Raw genomic sequence first — 20395 nt, 5'->3', positions numbered from 1 at the left:
ATGGCATCCATTTCCAACCTGGTTCTTTTGCCCTTTCAGCTTATTGTGATGCTAACTGGGCTGGTGATCCTCTTGACAGAAAGTCCATCACTGGCATGGTTGTCTTTTTGGGCAACTCCCCTGTCACTTGGTCTGCTAAGAAGCAGTTGATAATAGCTTGATCCTCTACTGAGGCAAAGTATAGGGCCTTGGCTACTACAGCAGCTTATGTTGGATTAAGCAAATTCTTAAAGATTTAGGGGTTTATTTGTCTATGCCTCCCATGTTATGGTGTGATAATGTGTCTGCTCTAGCATTGGCTTCCAACCCAGTTTTTCATGCTCAAATCAAGCATATTGAGGTTGATTATCATTACATTAGGGAGAAGGTTCTGTCCAAGGAGACGCAAGTTCATTTCATTTCCACTCTAGATCAATTAGCTGACATCTTCACCAAAGCTCTCTCTTCTCCAAAGTTTCTGGAGCTTGCTTCCAAACTGATGGGAGTTCCTTCCTTCAGTTTAAGGAGGGATGTCAAGATAGAGAAGACTAAGGCAGAGTCTAAACGACCTGTAGTAGAGTTATGAACTACAGGTAGTCTAAGATTAGGTGAGTCTGTTACTGATGTGAGTCCAGGTGTTAACGTATTTGTCCACGTGTCAGCATCAGAGGTGTTTTAGCTAAAATTGTTAGAGTGGTTCCACATTCTACAGAATTGGTTATTGTATATATTGGAGTCTGTAATTAGTGCTAATCAATCAAAAATCAAGAGCTGAATTTCTTCAAGAACTCTTTCATTTTTTTTTCTCTGTGTTCCTTTTCTTCTTATTGTATTGTTCATCATTCTTTTCAAAGGAGGGTGGGCTAAAAAGGTGCATTGGATTAACAAAATAATATCAAGAACAAAATAATGTGAGCATCTACCAATAATAAGGAGGGAGATCATCACATAACATTAAGGAAATATCTAACATATACACATAATGATTGCCTCTTCTGTTGGAGTGAACTAGGTTGTATGTGCTGAATTTACTCATCAAATACCTACAATAAAAGGTCATAACCCTTTAAAGGCTAAGAATTTTCAAATTGAGGATAGCCCGAGCATCTAATACCAATGAGAAATATCAATATCAAAGGCATGGGTATCCGCTTTTCATCACTAATAGAGTTATAGCTTCTTAATCAATACTTTTTACCCAAACAATATATCTCATGTATCGAATATATGTATTTTCTCACTCATATCGTGTGTATTAGGTATCTCACATCAATATCAAAGGGAAGGGTATCCACCTCTCCTCACTAATACGTATTAGCTCTTTCATCCAAAGACTCTATCTCATGTATTGGATATATACATTATCCTTAATAACGTGTTTGTTTGACACAACTGTGGGCTTATAATTAAACTATGATAAGGAAGATATATGTATCTGATATGCGTGAAATAATTATTGATTCTCCCAACTCTTCTTGCAACATCACAACATTAAACTCCAAAAAGGATATGGTCTTCTGTGATTGTCTCACCTTCATCCAAATCTTAAGATCTGTTTGGTCAGGGATTTCTAGTAACGTTGTTATTGTTTTGTGAAAATACGTGTGTGAAAAAGTGTATGGAAATACGTGTAATATTGTTTAAACACTGAAAACTGTTGTTTAAATAACATTACCAAACACCCTCTTATAAATTGCACTTAACCCATTCCTAGAAACTGCCTATTTGGTTAAATTTTGATTTTAAGATTAAATTTAAAAAAAAATAAATTATTTTTTCAAAATAAAAATCTCTCCAAAAAAGAGGGGAAAAAAGTACGTACTTTCATATGCAATAAACGACTGTGGTTGCCTAGTTGGTACCTACTAAACGGCAAGTCGTTCTAGCGTATATTGAATTAACCGACTTTCATATGTGTAATAAACAATTGCCTTTGCTATTTATTTGAGATATCAGAAAACGACTAGCCGTTACTGACTCTACTGGTTTCGACGACGATGATGCTGAAGCCGAGGCTCGGAGCTTGTCTATCTTCACTTTTATTCACTGGTAAACCCTAACCCTAACCCTTACTCTCCCTTTTATTTTCACATTTTTCACTGTTAGATTCTGAAGGTTTGGCATTAAAATACGCGCAGGCGAACACGGCGTCGTTTCAGTCTCTTCAAAGCTCAGGTTCTTCGAGCTCATTTCTACGACTTATTTGTTTCCATTTTCTTAAATCAGTTTTTTATATATATATAGTCCTGATTTAACTAGATATTACAATTTCGGGCTTTAGTTATGTGTATTTTTATGTACATAAGAGGTGGTTTAGGATAGAAATAAAGGACTTTGTACGATAATACATGGTTTTTAGCTTATTAATTTGTCTCTGACTTTTTCTGAATCTAGATAATATAAATTTTGTTTTTTTAAAAACCAATTGGATGGATTTTATCAAGTTCTTTTTGCAATTTCAAATAGTTTGATTTCAATCTTTAGGTGGAGTTAGTTGGGTGCTTGTCCAAATCCAAATACTAGTTGAGACTTGAAACTGATTGCCCATTGAGAGACATTGTTGTCATATTAATGTCCTTATTTTTTGATTAATTTGGTACTTTTTTTTTTTAATTAATTTTTGAACCCTGCCACCTAAGGAAAAAAAGAAGAAGAACTTAATTGAGAAGTGATGTAGGTGCATTGTGTGAAATTTGGAATGAAGTTGTGAGTAATTAGATGAATTCATATTTGGAGAAACTGTGAAATGGGATTGAGATTTGCAGATATTCTTTAGACCCAAAGCCATTCAATAAAAAATATTTGCAAAAAAAAAAAAAAAAATTGATTGACCTTTTTTTGTTGGATTGTCATATTAAAGTAGGCCATGGTGACGCTTTTTACTTTTGATATACACAAGTAAAAGCTTTAATTCTTGCCAAGAGCCTTGTAGCTCAAATGGCATCTCCTGGTGTTTCCAACGGAGACATCTAATGTTCAAATCCCCCCTCCCCCATTGTAACTAAAAAAAAAAAAAAACTTTAGTTATTCTATTACCACATTTGTCCAAGTGTAAATTCTATTCTATCTGCTAAGCTGGTCATTCAAGTTATGAAAAAATACATTTTACTTTTGTTGCTGTTAAAAGATAGGGCTGTATGTTGAAAAGATGATTAATTTTATGAACTTATTCTCTAATAGGGCTGTATGTTGCATACAAAGACTGGCCAATTTCCAATTTGAAGGCATGCAGAGCCTTAGGCGGTCCTTCTATAGTTCCTCGGGTGAAGATGATGACTTTGCAGAATTAGGCTCACCAGTGGTACGAAGTCTAGGTACACTTAAGAAATTGAAGACAGAAAAGCCAGAACCTTTTAGGGTATGCAAGTAATGCACTGATTGGATTCTGTGTATCTTTGAATTCATTATTTTCATATTGATAGTTCTCTCTGCTTAAGTCTTCGTGAATACTCATTGAAAAATGCAAAGTGAGTTGTTACCGGAGCTTAAATCTCCAATTTATGCAGAAAAATGAGCACGCAAGAAGATCTTCATCTGGCAAGTCTTTGCGTTCAGAAGCCAGCCCCAGCTTGAAGGATAACTCTACAAAACTTGTAAACTCTTCTCTAGCTCTTCGTCTCAAGCTAGACAACCTTGACAATGTTTCTAGTAATCCTAACAATGTAAATGCTTCTAACTTCAATAGTTCAAGCTCTATTTCTGTTGAGAAAATACCTTCCTCAGTCAACCTTTCCCAGTTGAAAGAGGCACTTTCAACTTTTGGGAAGATCTCTAAGGCTTCCATGAGAAGTAAACCAAAAAAACGTGGTTGCTGCTACATCCAATTTGAGGTACTTTTTTTTTTGTTTGTCCATCTCTCCTCTCCCTCTTTTTTCTGATGTGGTTGTCTAATAAGTATGTGAATCTCATGTTTCAAGAGTGCGGAATCTTGCGAGAGAGCAATATCTGCTGGTGTAATTGCAATTAATAGCTACATTCTACCTATTCATCCTCTGCTTGTTGAAGACAATGTCACCTTTAGCATTAGCAACATCAGCTCAGAGACTGCTGATTCAACAATACATTCTATATGCATGTCATACGGTCCTTTGGAAGGGCTTGTAAGGACAAAAAAGGGTGTGGTGGATGCCTTGTTTGGTGTGAAAAACAATTCAGACTTACAGAGCATACTTGAAAAGTAAGAAATACTACCACTTATATGTTTTCTAATGTCTTGGTTTTATTCATGAATACATGTTCCTTTTTTGTCGCCCTGCGCCCCTTACTGGGAGGATGGGTATTCATTACGTACTGTTCTAAAATTAAGTTTATTGATAAGCATATAACTTCTTCTGGTATATTATGAATTATCTAAAAAGTGGTCAGAAGGGCAAAATTATTTGGAAAGAAATGTTTTAACTAAAGACATGAGCAGCTCAAAGGGCATATGGGAACAGGTAACTATTATGTGCTGCTTCTCTAGACATGTAGGGAACTGGAATGCAGAGTTCAATGGTGCAAGGAATGTTCTGATGTGTAAGAGCTTTGGCAAGATGGTTGCATAAGTAGCTCAGGCTACTCATATATAAATGATATACAGAGGAAGAGAAACACTAGGGCCCTGAACATTTTAAAATATATGGATGGGAATCGGTTCATTGAAATTGCAGGGTAGTTAGTTTGGGTGCTGTTAAAAGATTCTGGAAACGATAGAGAACTCTGATTAATTTTGTATCTATCTTCATCTTTTGGGAGATGATTTGTTTTGCTAATATTATTTGAGTCTAGGTCATATTAAAAAAAAAAAAAAAATTTGGAGTGTATAGAAGATGATTGGCTGTGAAATTTTTTTTTTTTTGTTGTTGCTGTTTTATTATTGGTATAAACTATAAAGCTTTTAATTCAGAGAGATAAGAAGAAAAAGACATAAACACTGATGAAATTTCCATGTTTACTTGGGTTTTGGGTCCGTCATATGTTTGTCTGATGATCCATGAGTACTTCTGGAGTATTAAGGGGAAAGAGGCAGGAACAAAAGTGCAACCTACCAGTGCAGGAATTTTACCTTTTTCCCGTTGTATGTGCCTGCACAATAGGAATATTCATATTTCAAAACTACCTAATGTTCCTATTAGATCAAACTCATAACCCGAGTTTATTTTCTTCTTGTGTTACATAGGAATAAACGACTGCCATCATTCTTTTCCCCTCACTTGAGCATGTCTTTGGTTGTCAGATTGAACCATACAATAATGGATGACTGCAACTGGACAGCTTGTTTAAATCCTAGAGACTCTGCGACTGAAGTGATGTCCAATAACAATGATAATCAGTTCGATTTGGGGATGCAAATCAGCAATCATTTAGCTGACTTGAAAAAGGAAATGTCAATTATGAAGGTTCACTTATCAAACAAAACTATGAAGGTTCATGCAGATGACTTGCAGAATCTGCATCATGTCATATTGCACCTTGAAGCTCCCCTTGCTGCAGAGAGAGAAGTTCCCGATATTGATTGAGTTATACATATTAACATTAGGTATTTTCTGCTTTACAAAAGGCTTTAATGAAAATTTAGAAGATTATTATGAAGAGTTGAATGCTAATTTTGGCTGTAAGTCTTTGATGTCTGATTTCGATAATCATGGACTCTCATACTTGTATTTGTACTCTCTGCCGAACTCATATTGCTTCAAATCATACTATGATTTTTATTTCAAATGTATACATTTCATTGTTGTGATAAATATTATAAATCCAAATGTATATATAATCTCAGGCCATTTAAAATTTCAAATGGTGTGACACTACATAAACTGTTAAATGCAAGAAATAAAAAAAATAAAATGAACCCACCATTTAATCCTCCATATTAATGTTGAAGCTATCAAGCACGATTAAGGTGGCTGCAAATTAAGCAACAAGTCAAGAAAAAACTATCATTCTTCTGTTTGAATTCGATAGGACCATGGTTTTGTATCAGTAATGGTTTTGGGGTTGTTATATTTACCTATTATATTAGCTCATGTACATTTTAACCAATAATTATCTAATGCATTCTTTCATAGGGTGGGTGACACTATAATGAGACCTACACCCAAAAAAAATAGAAAGATGCAGATGCAAGAGATTCTTTTTCCATTTTGACAGATGGATATCTGATTGTTATTATATATATATATATATATATTTTAGAATCAATACCTAATCTATATCTATATATAATATATATTGGGGGATAAGAGATTCAAATAGGGGTATTGGGCTGTGGGCCACTCCCGAGGATGCCAAAGAGCCTGAGGACAATCAAGTATTAATAAGGGCAAGTGGGTTATTGGGCCAAGGATGAGGGCTTATAACAGCAAGTAGGTGATGTTGTCTGAGGAGCCAAACTTCCTCGAACAAATAGAATGGAAGTTTGACGTCCGATAACCCAGTGAGTACTGGGTAGTAGGCAACCATGCTTGGGAGGATAAGCTTCAAAGGGGTGAGTCAACAAAGAGTTGAAAAATATCTGTGAAGAAAGCTTGAGAAATATCCGTGAAGAAAGCTACTACCATCGCATTGAATACTCTGCACCTAACCAACTGGCCACATTAATGTAGAGGTGATACCTGAACAATGACTTCTAACCTTACAGCTACACATAAGGACCTTAAGAAGGTTTTGATGGGACAAGAATCAAAAAGACTAGTTGCTTGATCAACAAGTAGAAGGCTGAGATGGGAGAAGGTGAAGGAGTATAAAAGGGAAAGGTTTCCATTACAAGTGGGGGAGGAAAAAGAAAGAAAGAAAGGCACTGTATAACCAAGAACTTGAACATTTGTAGAATTCTGGGAGATATATACAAGAACCTATCATCCTCGGATTTGACTGAGGAGTGTTTCTCTTTTCAATTTGTTCTTCTCAATCATTCCTACACTAAACTAACCCGTTGTGATTCACATTTGACTTTATAAACGTTTAAGATTAACCCACTCTCTAACAAATTTATTGTTGCGGGCTTGTTGGGCCATTGTCCAAATTTTTTGGGTTGCGGATCAATTTGTCCCCCTACATATATAATAACCAAAGATGTTTAACTTTTTTTGGACTCTTCCATATTATGTCACACAAGCTTTGGTAGTTTCATAATTTTTTACATAAATTTTAATTTTTTGATTCTTTATTTATTTTGACTCATAATTTTTTTAATTCCTTATTTATTTAACAAAAATTAATCAAATGTCAACCATTTTTTTAATACTCGATATGTAGCTTGCATTTAGACTCCCATTAGGATTTTTTTTTTCTTAGAGTGGCATGCAAGTCTTTAACTTGCTTCCAAAACATGTTTGTATGTAACACAAATTCTTTCACAATAAAAGATGTGTAGCTGACTTACTCTCCTAAAAATCACATACAATTTTTAGGAGAGTAAACTTAATATCATGTATATTCTATATCTATATTTGCTACCTTACTTTGAACTTTGAAGGCTTCACAACATCATTATTTTATTAATTTGATTTTTAAACCAAATTTTACCACCACAAACAGTGTTTCTCTTATATTTTTGTTGTGTATTTCGGTCCTATTCGGTCCACTTTGGTCCCAATCAGTCCATTCTATCCATCTTAATCATATTTGGTTCACGTTGGTCCTATTTGGTTGACATTGGTCTTATTCGGTCCATTATATCAACTTTGGTCCTATTCAGCCCAATTTGGTCTTATTCGATCAACTTTGGATCTATTTGGTCAACTTTGGTCTTATTCAGTCCATTCTGTCCACTTCCGTCATATTTGGTCCACTTTGGTCCTATTTGCTCTTATTATGTCCACTTTGGTTCTATTCGGTTTTATTCAGTCCAATTTGGTTCTATTCGGTCCACTTCAGTCCTATTCAATCTATTCTGTCCACTTTGACAATTATCATTGTTATTTTTGAGAATCAATATCTAATGATTATTAAATTGAACATTAAAGATGTAAATATTTTGGGCTTTACATTGTTTTATACTTTTAGGTCCATGCTCAATTAATTCCAAGCCCAAATTGCTTTACTGTGCCCCAATTGGGCCTTGGAACAAATACTCATTTGGACAAGTCTCGTAAGATTTCAATTTTGTTTTTTAGTCTGTCGTGTCTCTTGTATCCCAAAAGTCCTCTCCAACGTACAAGCAAGCTCAGCCTCTCACAACTTGACGCGTCATCTAAAACACGTAACCCCGCACTCATTCGCCAACCGCACCATGCCACATCACTAACATAAAAAAGAAGAAGAGCCACCTGGGTTTATCAGCCCATAATAAATTAGTAATAACCACATGAGGTCGCCCACCTGGGTTTAGCAGCCCATAAAAATTCACCTGCTCTAAATAAAGAACATAACAATATAACATAAGCAGGCATATACTTCAGCCACAAAAAAAAAAAAAAAGAAAGGTAAAATATATTTAATATCTAATTCAAGATGCTAAAATTTTCTCTAAATCCTTTTTAATCAATTATTGTAATGAGAAGGTAATAAACTTGTCCAGCTAAACATTTTCTTAATGTCCCCAATTGTGCTATGTGGATAAAAAATACTCTATCACAATTTTATTATATACTTCATGCTTATATAGCTGAGTTTAGTTTTTTTTAGTTTTTTAGTTTTTTTTTTAAATAAAGTCTTTCATCTTTCTTCTCAAAAAAAAAAAAAAATTATGAGATTTGGACTAATTTACTAACTTGATCCTAAACTCAACTTATACCCTAAATCGTTATTCTTTTTTCTCTTTTTTTTTTTATATTAATTAGTGACTAAATTAGTCTTCTTTTTTTTTTTTTTTTTTTTTTTTTGGAGAAAGTAGTGACTAAGTTAGTCGGTTTTGAAAAAATATTAAACTTAGCTATTGTTAGTCCAAATCACATGTTAACCGTATTTGACCAAAAAATAAAAAATAACATAAGCATATACTTCAGCAAATAATAATAATAATAATAATAAGTTAATAAGTAATAACATAAGCATATACGTAAGGGGAAAATCCTATATATTTGGGTACTATTTTCTCCATTTCTAGTTGGTTTTGACATTGAGCTAAAAGAAAAGCGAAAACAGAGAGACAGAGAGAGGGAAAAGGAGCAAATATGGGAAAGCTTGTTCAGATCTGTGTAGGCTTGGCCTTTTTAGCTTTATCACTATCATCCATAGCGGTAGCAGACGACGTCGTTGTGCTCACCGAAGAAAACTTCGAGAAAGAGGTCGGTCAAGACAGAGCAGCTCTCGTCGAATTCTACGCTCCTTGGTAATTTTAATTTACAATTAACCATTTTTGTGTTCTTTATTTAATCTAAGCTCAGCTCCAAATTTATTGTGTTTTTTTTTTTTTTAATTACTCGTAAATCCTTGCTTTATTGTTTTCTAAGATCTCAAAGAAAATGTTATAACTTATAAGCTCTGTTATTTTTGGTACTGATTAGTAGCATAATAAGAATTGGAGATCAAATCTTTAAATTGCTTCATATGAGGAATTTTAACAATACCGATAGATTGAACTTTGATTGAAATGAATTAATCATTTCAAATCTACATAATCAGTCCATGAATTTCATCGATAGAATTTATTTATAAAAAAAAAAAAAAAAGATTTTTATATTATATATTCGAATCATTACTAAAATGTAAACTTATGTTGAGAAGATGGGGAAAAATAAATTACGAAAATGAATATTACAAAGAAAGGGTTGTATGTGTAGATTTGTATGTTTTTAACTATTTCAAACTTTAGTTTTTTTTATGGAATAATTAAAGTAATTTTTTTAATAAAGATCGGATCTGAGGATGAGTATGAAAAAACTAAGGACAACACCTTAAACTAGGAAGAACCGACACTTCATTTAGGGTGTTGTATCTGTGTCATACTAGTATTGTACTGGTCGTTTTATGTTATAATTTTTCAGAATTGGCTTGCGTCATGGTGTTGTACCCGTGTCCCTGTTCGAGCTTCCTATACCTTAAATTCCTCAATTAAATTGAGTCACGTGGCTGTTTTTGGTAATGGGTTTAGTTGGAAACCAGATTTCCCCACATACTGAGTTTCTGGAAAGTGAAGCTTACTTTGATAATATGTTTTCCTTTGATAGGTGTGGACATTGTAAAAAGCTTGCTCCAGAGTATGAGAAGCTTGGCGCAACCTTTAAAAAGGCCAAGTCTGTTTTGATCGCAAAGGTCAGCTCTTTACAACGCTGTAAATGACATTTATAACTTGATTTTCATATATTATGAGTAATATGAATTGGATGACAAATTTTTATGTCCGCAGTGAATGCTTGAAAGTTTATGCCATGTTACTGACTTTTGAAAGTTTTACTTCCTTGTTTTGGCTTTGTTAAGAATTTGCTGAATGCTTATTGATATATCATTTTTAAATGTTGAGTAGGTGGACTGTGATGACCAAAAGAGCTTGTGCAGCAAATACGACGTTTCTGGGTATCCTACACTTAAATGGTTTCCTAAAGGATCTTTGGAACCCAAAAAGTGAGGATAACTCAACTAATCAACATAGTCCTGAAATTTTGGCATCTGTCAATCATCTTTCTCATGTCTAATGCACTTATTTTTAATGAATTTTGATTGAATGTTATATGCCTATACAGGTATGAAGGACCACGTACTACAGAAGCCCTTGCTGAGTTTGTGAATACTGAAGGAGGTATTGTGTCTTCTAAGTTACCTGTTTCAACATGTGAACCAAAAAAAAAAAAAAAATCATCTTGTTGGAATTTTGGGTTAGACACAATATATTACATGACATTTTTTCATAGAGGAATATTGTTTTATTTATTTTTAGTTTCTTTATTTCACTTTAATGGCTCTGTTGTATGAAGCCCACTCAATGTATGTTAATTCTATGTTATCAAATCAAACAAATGTAATGTGCTTTGAATTGTAATCTCTGTAGGATGCTTTGCCTTCATTGTCTTTAAACAAGTCCTCAGGTGTTACCCTAACACATATAGTAGAACTTGGTTGCTACACATAATTTTTATACTATTATTCTTTTCCCTATCACGTCTTCAAGAATGTGTCACAACAGATCATTCTGTCTTGACGTAGCATATCTCATAGAATAGAACATTAATTGCTAGACATTCTTTGTAGTTTTAAGAATTTCCCTGTCACAGTTTCAGGAACTAATGTCACTATAAAATTCTTATGTTTTCTAATCAGATCAATTGTTTGCAGGGACTAACGTGAAGATAGCTGCAATTCCATCCAATGTAGTGGTGCTCACATCTGATAATTTTGGTGAGGTTGTTTTGGATGAAACCAAAGATGTTTTGGTTGAGTTCTATGCACCGTGGTAAGCATTCTTATCTCTCTCTCTCTCTCTCTCTTAATGTCTAGTTTTTATAGATACTATTGATTTTGCTTTCTCCATGGGCAGTGAATTTTGAAATTAATTTATTTTTCTTCTTAATTTGTTCTCTGTTAATGGATAGTTTCTAATGGATTGTGATTTTGCCAGGTGTGGTCATTGCAAGAACCTTGCTCCTGTATGTCTGCCTCTTTTCTTTTATGCTTGTGGATGGAGCCATAACTTATATACTTTGTAATGATTTGGGTTTTTCTTTTGCTTCTTCAGACCTATGAAAAGGTAGCCACTGCATTTAAACTTGAGGAAGATGTGGTGATTGCTAATGTAGATGCTGACAAATACAAGGATCTAGGGGAAAAGTAAGTGCAAACTCAGGTTATAAGCTTATTTATCTACTGGTGATGAATTCATCAACATTAAGGATTTCCAACAATCAATATTAAAGGTCAGTGCTTTGTATGAAGGTATGGTGTAAGTGGGTTTCCAACGTTGAAATTCTTCCCAAAGGGCAACAAAGCTGGTGAAGAATATGAGGGTGGCAGAGATTTAGAAGACTTTGTGGCTTTCATCAATGAAAAGAGTGGCACCAGCCGTGATGCAAAGGGACAGCTTACTTCAAAGGTTAGTAACTGAGATAAAAGCTGACAGAGATGGCAATTTTATTATTGCTTACTTGATATACTTGATGGTTTCTACAGGCTGGTATAGTTGAGAGTTTAGATGCCTTGGTGAAGGAGTTTATAGCTGCTAGTAATGAAGAGAAGAAAGCAGTCTTTGCTCGGATACAAGAGGAAGCTGAGAAGCTCACAGGTTCCAGTGCAAGGTACTCCATGGGTGTCAGTTTGTGGCTTTCTGGCTTTTATATGTTACTAGGTTTTAAACAACAACCCCCCCCCCCCCCCTCTCTCAAAAAAAAAAGAAAAGAAAAGAAAGGAAAGCAAAAAGTATTATTGGTGGGTATCCTCTTTGTAAATATCATAGACTATATGATAAAATTAGGTCCTATAAACCGTGGTTATGTCAAGTGCCTATCCTTTATTAATAGTTCCCCTATAGTTTGGGTGGTTTCAAATCAAAAAATAAATTTTAAAAGCTTTCAATTAGAATTAGGAAAATTTTTAAATCATTAAATTTGCACACTATATTAGCCATTATAACTAAAAGTTAACAGAAATTCACGTAAATGCAAAAAAGTCCTTCCATGTGAAATTGTAAGACTTCTAGTACACTGTACAAGAGTTGTGAAATTTTAATAATCATTCATTTAGTCATTGTCATCAAAACATTCACATATTATATAGGTTCACATCCAAATCATATCATATCAAACTATTAAACTTTATAATGAAAGTTGTGTTCTGCACTGTGTAATTTTGTCAAGTGAGATCTTTTCCTCTTAATGTCGTATGAAACGTTAAAAACACATTAAAATAATTAACATTGATGCTTTAAATTAACTCTATTGTTAAAGTTTCTAAAAGTTAAAAAAATACTACTTTGATTAAAATTCTACTACCAAGTGTTCTTAGAAATATAAATTTTCGTTATCGTATTATATGTTTTAATAATAAAAGTTGGGTCTTACATGTCAAGCTTGCACTATGTGGCTCAATGTAAGTGTTACAAGTTATACAACATAATTTTGTCATGTGACTCAATAATATTTTTTGATGACGGGAAACCTCTTTAAGGTAGGGTCTTTAAGGTAGGGCCCTTTGGACCCACCATTGTTTGAGTAAACCTCTGCCTGGCCGTGCATTGGATTAATCCCTAAACTCAATCCCAGGACCTTGAGGGAGCACATTCCAAGGCCTACCGATCAAGCTATTGCCAAGAAAAATTAAAATACTTCTCTGGTTGAAACTCGATTATCAGAAGTTTTAAGAACTTTAAAATGACTTCCATTACAACATCAATAACAACAACCAATCCTTAATCCCAAAAAATTTGGGGTCGGTTTTGAATCCTTAACAAACTATTCAAGATCAGTCACATGTATTATTTTCTTCCATTCAATTTTATTACTTTATATTAAATTATTATATAATGTATTATAATCCTTGCATTTTTCATAATAACTTGGTTCTGCACGATATGCATTCATCATATAAATTAAAGTAATTTGGATTGTTTTATTCTACTATCTATTTTATTATTCATTTTTAATTAGATTATTAAAATATTTACTTTAGTTTATATTTCAGTATATGATTCTTGATTAAACTGTGCGCACGGACATAGTACTAGATAATAAATGTTGCATCTTACACATTATGGTTGCACCAAGTGGCTCAACACCAAATGGTTTTACACTTTAACACATTATGGTTGAAAGTGAAACTTTTTTGCAAGAGTTTTAAGAAGTTAAAAAGACCTACTTTTATTGATTTTATTTTGATTATCTATTAAAATTTTTTGTTTTTGTCAATAAAAGTTTGGTCTTACATGTCGTATTTATGCTATGTTGCTCAACATAAGTGTTACACTGTGTATGGTGTGCTTTTATCATTTGGAACGCTTAAGTACATTAAATTCATGGGTTATTCTATAGTATCATAGTTAACTAATCTTAACAATTCATCTATTATTATAAAATTTATATTAAGTATGCGTTTGGCTTCAGTTTAAAAAATCAGCTTATTTTATTATTCAACTTATTTTTGCTATTATTCATGAGTTTCACTATACTTTTTGATACTATTCATGGGTGGCTGTATTATTTCAGCTAACTTTTATCTTTATTTACAGTATTGTGAGCAAAAAGTTTCCAGTTTTAGCAAAATAAGCGGATTCCAAACAAACCCTAAGTGTGTGTTTGGCATTGATGAAAGTTGCCAGCTTATTTTACTATTCAACTTATTTTTGTTATTAAATTCATGGATTATTCTATAGTATCATAGTTAACTAATCTTAACAATTCATCTATTATTATAAAATTTATATTAAGTATGCGTTTGGCTTCAGTTTAAAAAACTAGCTTATTTTATTATTCAACTTATTTTTGCTATTATTCATGAGTTTCACTATACTTTTTGGTACTATTCATGGGTGGCTGTATTATTTCAGCTAACTTTTACCTTTATTTACAGTATTGTGAGCAAAAAGTTTCCAGTTTTAGCAAAATAAGCGGATCCCAAACAAACCCTAAGTGTGTGTTTGGCATTGATGAAAGTTGCCAGCTTATTTTACTATTCAACTTATTTTTGTTATTATTCATGGGCTCCACTGCACTTTTTAATACTATTCATGAGTCTCACTGTACTATTTCAGCTAACTTTTACCTTTATTTACAGTACTTTAAACAAATAGTTTTCAGTTTCAACAAAATAAGTGGATCCTAAACAGATCCTAAAAAAAGATTATCTTTAACATTAAGATTTTCTTTCTCAAAAAAAAAAAAAAATTAAGATTATGTAGGTATGGCCTTATCCAAAAAAAAAAAAAAAAATTATGTAGTATGGTACATAACCAAAAAAAAAAAAGCATCCGATAAAATTCTTCTAAAATCAAAACATAGTTTGCTCTAATACTTAAAACACCATCACAACTTTTGTACACCTACTATTTATCTTATAAAACTGTGAACCTAGATTTAACTCTTAAAACCCCTTCTTAGGTATGGAAAGATTTACTCGAAAGCTGCTAAAAGTTGTTTGGAGAAAGGTGCTGATTATGCTAAGAATGAAATCGAGCGGATCCATCGCATACTTGACAAGGTATGTTTTGTGCTTGAAATAGTATCTACAAATTTCGGATAGCTTAAAAATGACCAATTCTTGGAATTGGTGTCTAACATCATATAGAGTATAGACCATTGTAATAATTTTTCTTTAGATATTTCTACCATCACCAAAAGAAAGAAAAGTCCTTTTTTTGTTCTTTTATAAAATTGAGTAGATTGTACATTGTATTGTGAGAATAATGTATTGTGGCTTTCAATTTTTTTTAGAAGAAGCTTTCAAGATATTTAAATATGAAGGATGACCAACTATAAATTAATACCATCCTTACTGATCTCTCTCAAAAAAAAAAAAAAAAAAAAAGCTACTTCCATCTGGCCATTTTGTGGCTTTGTGCCCTTAGGAATCATAAGTTCATAACTATTAGTTTTTGGTTATTACCGTTTAGCATCATGTTGAAGATACTAAAAAAATTAGCTAAATGATTCGTCGTATTTTCCCTGTTTGATGCAGTCAATCAGCCCAGCCAAGGCAGACGAGTTCACCCTGAAGAAGAATGTTCTATCATCATTTGCTTGATCTCCAGTAGCCTAGTCTTGCCCTCATCTGGCATTGGGTTGAAGTTCTCTAAAGCGGTTTTCCCACCACCACCCGCAGCATGATATTAACTTAAATTTGATCTGATCTGGGCATCTTGATGGTTACAATTGTAGGCGTTGATGGTAATCAAGCACACATGCTGTAGCCAAGAACTGCTTTTAGATCCACTTTAGCTAACTGGGGGTGATTTACTAAAAGAAACGGCATTCCTTTACTATCGTGTTTTGTATTCATGATAATAGAACTTTAGATTGGAGTTGAAGTTAGAGTTTGTTACCAGCTAATATTTCTTTCTATGATATGCCTTGAACTTTCACTTCACTCCTCAAGAACCCCAAAAAAAGGTAAAAGAATGAGAACTTTGCATGTTATAATTGTCGAATGCATTTATGATTTGATTACAAATCATAATAAGAATATTTTTGTCTGTTTTGTTTATCTGTTTATATTGTTTGGTTCTTCTGTCAGTATCTTCACATTCTGGTCGGCAACACTGGATAACACATACACAGCTGAGATTATTCAATACGCCCAGTGTATTATACCTGGGTGCATTATACCTTAATCTCAGGTGAAGGTACACTCCATATGTGAGTCCAATACAGGATCCAAATTTTATGAAGGAAAATGTTAACCAGCACCAAGCGGTGCTGGTTAAGGGCAGAAAAAACAAAAAAATATTTGTCAGAAAAAGTAGAAAAATCCTAAAATGGTAACTGTAAACTGAAAAAGTAACATATATTGAGAAAGAAGATATAATTTTTTTCAGAAAAAGGTGTGCTTAATGGGCACCGTGCAGTACCCGTTAATACAACCCTTTTACGAAAAAGGAAAATATAATACACTGAATGCACTAAATAATTTTTCCACATATTGACAAAGCAATTAGTGGTGGATGTTGTGATTTATTTAAGAAAAAAAAAAAAAAAATCTAGAAGTGAGATATTGTGACCTCATAATTATTCTCATAATCATTGAGGTAATATATTTTGGTTTTTTTATTATTTATTTTTATGAGATTTTGTGATTTGTATACAATAAAAGTGGTGTTATTAAAAAGTCCATGTAAAAATGATGTACTTACCACTTATAGTTGTGAAGTTTTTTGTCTTGAGCATTACTTCCTTAACAATTAAACACATTAACCATCTAAAATTTGTATTAAAAAAATATATTTGAAGACATTATTTAGTATTTATGAAGGCATAAAATTCAAGTCAAAGAAAAATCAAGGTTGCCTCAAAAGGCTCATCCCATGATAATACACCAGTAATGGAGTTATGAAATGCTTATTTATTTATTATTAATTATACAAGGAAGTTGTGTGTGCCTTTGGTTAGATTATTTCGCTCTTTGTCTATAAGACTCTTCGGAACCTCACAAAATTAATAGCATGGTGAATCAAACTTGAATTACATTTTTTTTTTGAATCTGGGTCAATCAATTTGTCTTTAGAGAAATAATCGTGAATGCTCATGCTTTAGCCCATCGGGCCAATAGTTGTAATAGAGTTGGGCCTGTTTGCATCCTGATCTCCTGGCCCGAGCTGTGTGGGCTGATAGGGGGAGATGGCTCTCAGATCCTGTCTTTTTTGGTTGATAAAAGTATTTGTTGTGTTGAATATGGGTAAGGTTCTGAGAGAAATGATTCAAAATGGTAAGTTGAAAAAGAAGATTTACAGGATATTAAGAGAAAGGACAGGAGTATAATTGTGCTGAAGAACAATAAAGGGTAGAAAAGCCCAATTCATGGGGCACAGAAAGATCACAGGCATCAAGTGCAAGGAATCTATGATGACAAGCAATACTCATAAATATCACTATCATACAGCATCAACATCATAAGCTATGCTCGAGTTGCTGCCAAGAATCAAGAGAAGGATGCTATGTCCAAAGTGAATAATCTCGTCTTTTTTGGGGATGAAATTGTCAGCTGCCTGATATATAACTCATGGCCTTTCATTTGCATAAAATAATGAGACTTTAACTTGCATATTTCCCAATTGACAAGAACCAACCGAGACCTTTCGGGGCATGCACTGAAATACTCACTTTTAACTAACACAAACAACAGTGACCCCAGAGCAAATAGATGCCCATGATGAGATTAGAGCTTGTCTTCCTAATGCACTTCCTAATGAATCTAATCCTCAGAATCACCCCCTTTAACATTCATATTCACCACTTCGCAGGAGCTATCTTGATTAAACTCAGACTCTGGCAGTCCCATTGAAGAACACTCCTCAATTTGATACTCCCTCTCATCAACCAAAGACTTCATGTATGAGCATGGTCGCTCTTCAGCTTCTATATTAGGTACAGGGTCTTGTCCTGAACCAAATGGCAGTTCATAAGATAATGGGCCAGGAGACTGTGTTCTCATCTGCACAGACCGCAAGAGAGCAGCCCTCCTCAAGTCAGCTGAGTGGCATATATCACTAGGTGATGATGGGAACCGGCCCTCAGAATCTGAGCCTCGTTGGCGAGGCTGTGTGCTTGTGACAGGAGCCATGGCACAACCATGTGAAGGGTGTGAACTAGTGGAAGGTGAAGAAAAGAACCCATTAAGTGGTCTTTGATACCTGTATGGAGAGACAGGACTGGTGGGTACGCTGTCAGGTTGGGAGGAGCATGTATTTATAGGGTTCTCACAAAATCGAGAGTCATCCCAGTCTTCTAACATTGGTGAATATTGAAAGGACATCTCATCCCTGGAAACATAAAACAATGGTTTTAAAAGCACTAAAGATATCATCTATACCAAGGCAAGTTATATCTGCATTGGAAAACAAGGAGTTTCTTATAACAAGAGTAATCTAGCTACAAGGAGAGCAGATGATGTAAGTGAACTGATGCTCACAGTCAGAGACGGTGATGTTTCACATATTTCCACTAAAAGTGCCTACTTATCTAGCTAACCTACAATGCTAAGGCCATGATCAATGAGTCAGCAAACGAAGCAAACACCAAAATCACAGACAAATATATTCTATGCAATCTGCTACCACATCTGTATTTAGTGGTTTCACCTCCTAAGTCCTATCAATAATTAACCAATTTCAACCCAATTTCACTTACCGGTTGGTTTTAATTTGAAGCCTCTAACTAATACCAAAAGATTAACCTATATCAACTACCAAGTTCAGATTCTCCACATTCAAGCAGTAAGATTCAACCCAAAGGCCTACCCAAAATCCACCCAACCCTTTAACCACCAAACCAATGCTTGCAACAAAAACAACTTCAAAAGTTATTTACAATGAGTTGGGCATGGCTATCACATTTAACCTTCATATATTCTCATAACAAAAGAAGGGAAATGTATCTTTCAGCCTAATGTCTGTGTTCATCAAAACCATAAAATGTTACCTGGGATAAAACATGCTTTCAGACCTGGCTGGAGATTCCATGAGATTATCAGAAAGTGGGTCTCCAACGGTCAATCCATTCAAACTGGACGCCATTATCTGCAGGACAATTTTTTTTTTAATTTCTTTTTATACGCAATCTTTAAAGAAGAGAAGGAGTTAAGATGCAAATTGACACCAATTCAGACACAAACTAAAGCTAAACCTCATACTAATCTCCACCCATTGATACCAAATAAACATATAAAGCAATCAATGTAAAAAACAAAAAAAATGTAAAATTTATCAAAGGCACTCAAAAAAACTCCACCTACATGCATATTTTGTGTATCAAGAAATTACTTACATTCCAAAACATATCCCAAGAAACCCATAACAGACTGCAATTAACAAAAGCTAACAGCTTGTAGTTTTGCCTATAGACAAAATCGATGTAAGAAATCGAACCCATTGTTTGGCAACATGAATTAGCTAAACCCCATGAAAACCCAGTATTTTAGAAATGAAAACTAGGCCAACAAAAGTTAATAACAAGACAAAACAAAAACACCGGGGGCGATAAATAATATATAAAAGAATATTAAAAAAATAAAATAGAAACAAAAAACAAAAAAAGGAACCAACCTCGCTGAGGTAGCGTTTGTGAGAGTGAAGGTTGTCGAGGTAAATCTCATCTTCAGGATCTCTAGCTCGCTTTCCAGAAGGTGATGGTGTTGTTGATGAAGATGCAGATGAAGATGAAGAAGCTGCTGAGTTCGATTCAGGCTTCATTATATTATTTATTATTGTTGCTTCAATTCCATTTTTTTCATAAAATCGAAACAAGAAATAAAAAAAGTACAGAAGAAAATGGAATTTAGGAAAGGAACAGCGAACAGTGAAACAGACAACAGAACAGTAAAAGTGTAAAACTACATTTGTTGTCTCTTGCTCGAGGTGCCTTAAAAGAGTGAACGTGGATGTGGCTTTGTGTAAAAGTATGGATTGTAAACTCGTGGCACCAGAACACGTGGAAGATGTAGACAGGGCACTTTGGTCATTTGAAAGAGAAAAATAAAAAATAGATTTTGTAATTTTCATTTTTGTTTAAGCATAAGATAATGGGCTTGAGTTCATCATTAATCCAAAATTCCAAATTACATGTTAAATTTTAGTTTTTTTTTGGTTAAGCAAGTTTAAGTTTATTCACAAACTTTGTAATTAAATTATTGTTTTCTCAAAGTAAACTAGCCTCTTTGCACTTATTCAAGACTTTTTTTTAAATGTAAGTATTTTTCGTTCATCTTAATTTAGAACTGATATTTTTTCTAATGATAAAAATATCCAAGAGTGTGAGTATATTCCCTTATCTCATCCATCTTCCCCTATATATGTGTGTGTGTGTTTCTTAAATTAAAAAAAAAAAAAAAAAATCCAAGAGTGTGATGAGATTTATATTTTTAT

General features: G+C 33.7%; 3 protein-coding genes across 4 annotated transcripts; 2 read left to right on the top strand and 1 right to left on the bottom strand.

The window, feature by feature from the left end:
* The first annotated feature begins 1899 nt into the window (after positions 1-1899).
* On the top strand, positions 1900-5685 carry LOC126709786 (uncharacterized). 2 transcript variants are annotated; one of them, XM_050410127.1, is made up of 6 exons: positions 1900-2028; positions 2118-2154; positions 3160-3337; positions 3486-3809; positions 3897-4156; positions 5138-5685. In XM_050410127.1, the coding sequence occupies exons 1-6, from the start codon at positions 1977-1979 to the stop codon at positions 5475-5477; spliced, it is 1191 nt and encodes a 396-aa protein (XP_050266084.1). In that variant the 5' UTR covers positions 1900-1976; the 3' UTR covers positions 5478-5685. The 2 variants fall into 2 exon arrangements, with proteins under 2 accessions (XP_050266084.1, XP_050266085.1); XM_050410128.1 differs by having other exon boundaries at positions 1924-2028; positions 5195-5685.
* Positions 5686-8995: 3310 nt separating this feature from the next.
* Positions 8996-15906, top strand: LOC126710189 (probable protein disulfide-isomerase A6). The gene is made up of 11 exons (XM_050410571.1): positions 8996-9232; positions 10071-10155; positions 10367-10464; positions 10584-10639; positions 11173-11290; positions 11456-11483; positions 11573-11664; positions 11770-11926; positions 12004-12128; positions 14922-15021; positions 15499-15906. The coding sequence occupies exons 1-11, from the start codon at positions 9075-9077 to the stop codon at positions 15562-15564; spliced, it is 1083 nt and encodes a 360-aa protein (XP_050266528.1). The 5' UTR covers positions 8996-9074; the 3' UTR covers positions 15565-15906.
* A 1364-nt stretch (positions 15907-17270) lies between these two features.
* Positions 17271-19877, bottom strand: LOC126710187 (uncharacterized). Its single transcript, XM_050410570.1, has 3 exons — positions 19577-19877; positions 18954-19051; positions 17271-18295 (listed from the first exon to the last, which is right to left on the bottom strand). The coding sequence occupies exons 1-3, from the start codon at positions 19721-19723 to the stop codon at positions 17728-17730; spliced, it is 813 nt and encodes a 270-aa protein (XP_050266527.1). The 5' UTR covers positions 19724-19877; the 3' UTR covers positions 17271-17727.
* Between the last annotated feature and the right edge of the window lie 518 nt (positions 19878-20395).

The sequence above is a fragment of the Quercus robur genome, chromosome 12 (genome assembly GCF_932294415.1).
Source record: "Quercus robur chromosome 12, dhQueRobu3.1, whole genome shotgun sequence".
NCBI classification, from domain to species: domain Eukaryota; kingdom Viridiplantae; phylum Streptophyta; class Magnoliopsida; order Fagales; family Fagaceae; genus Quercus; species Quercus robur.
The sequence above is the reverse complement of the archived record's forward strand: the minus strand, read 5'-3'. Positions and strand labels throughout refer to the sequence as shown.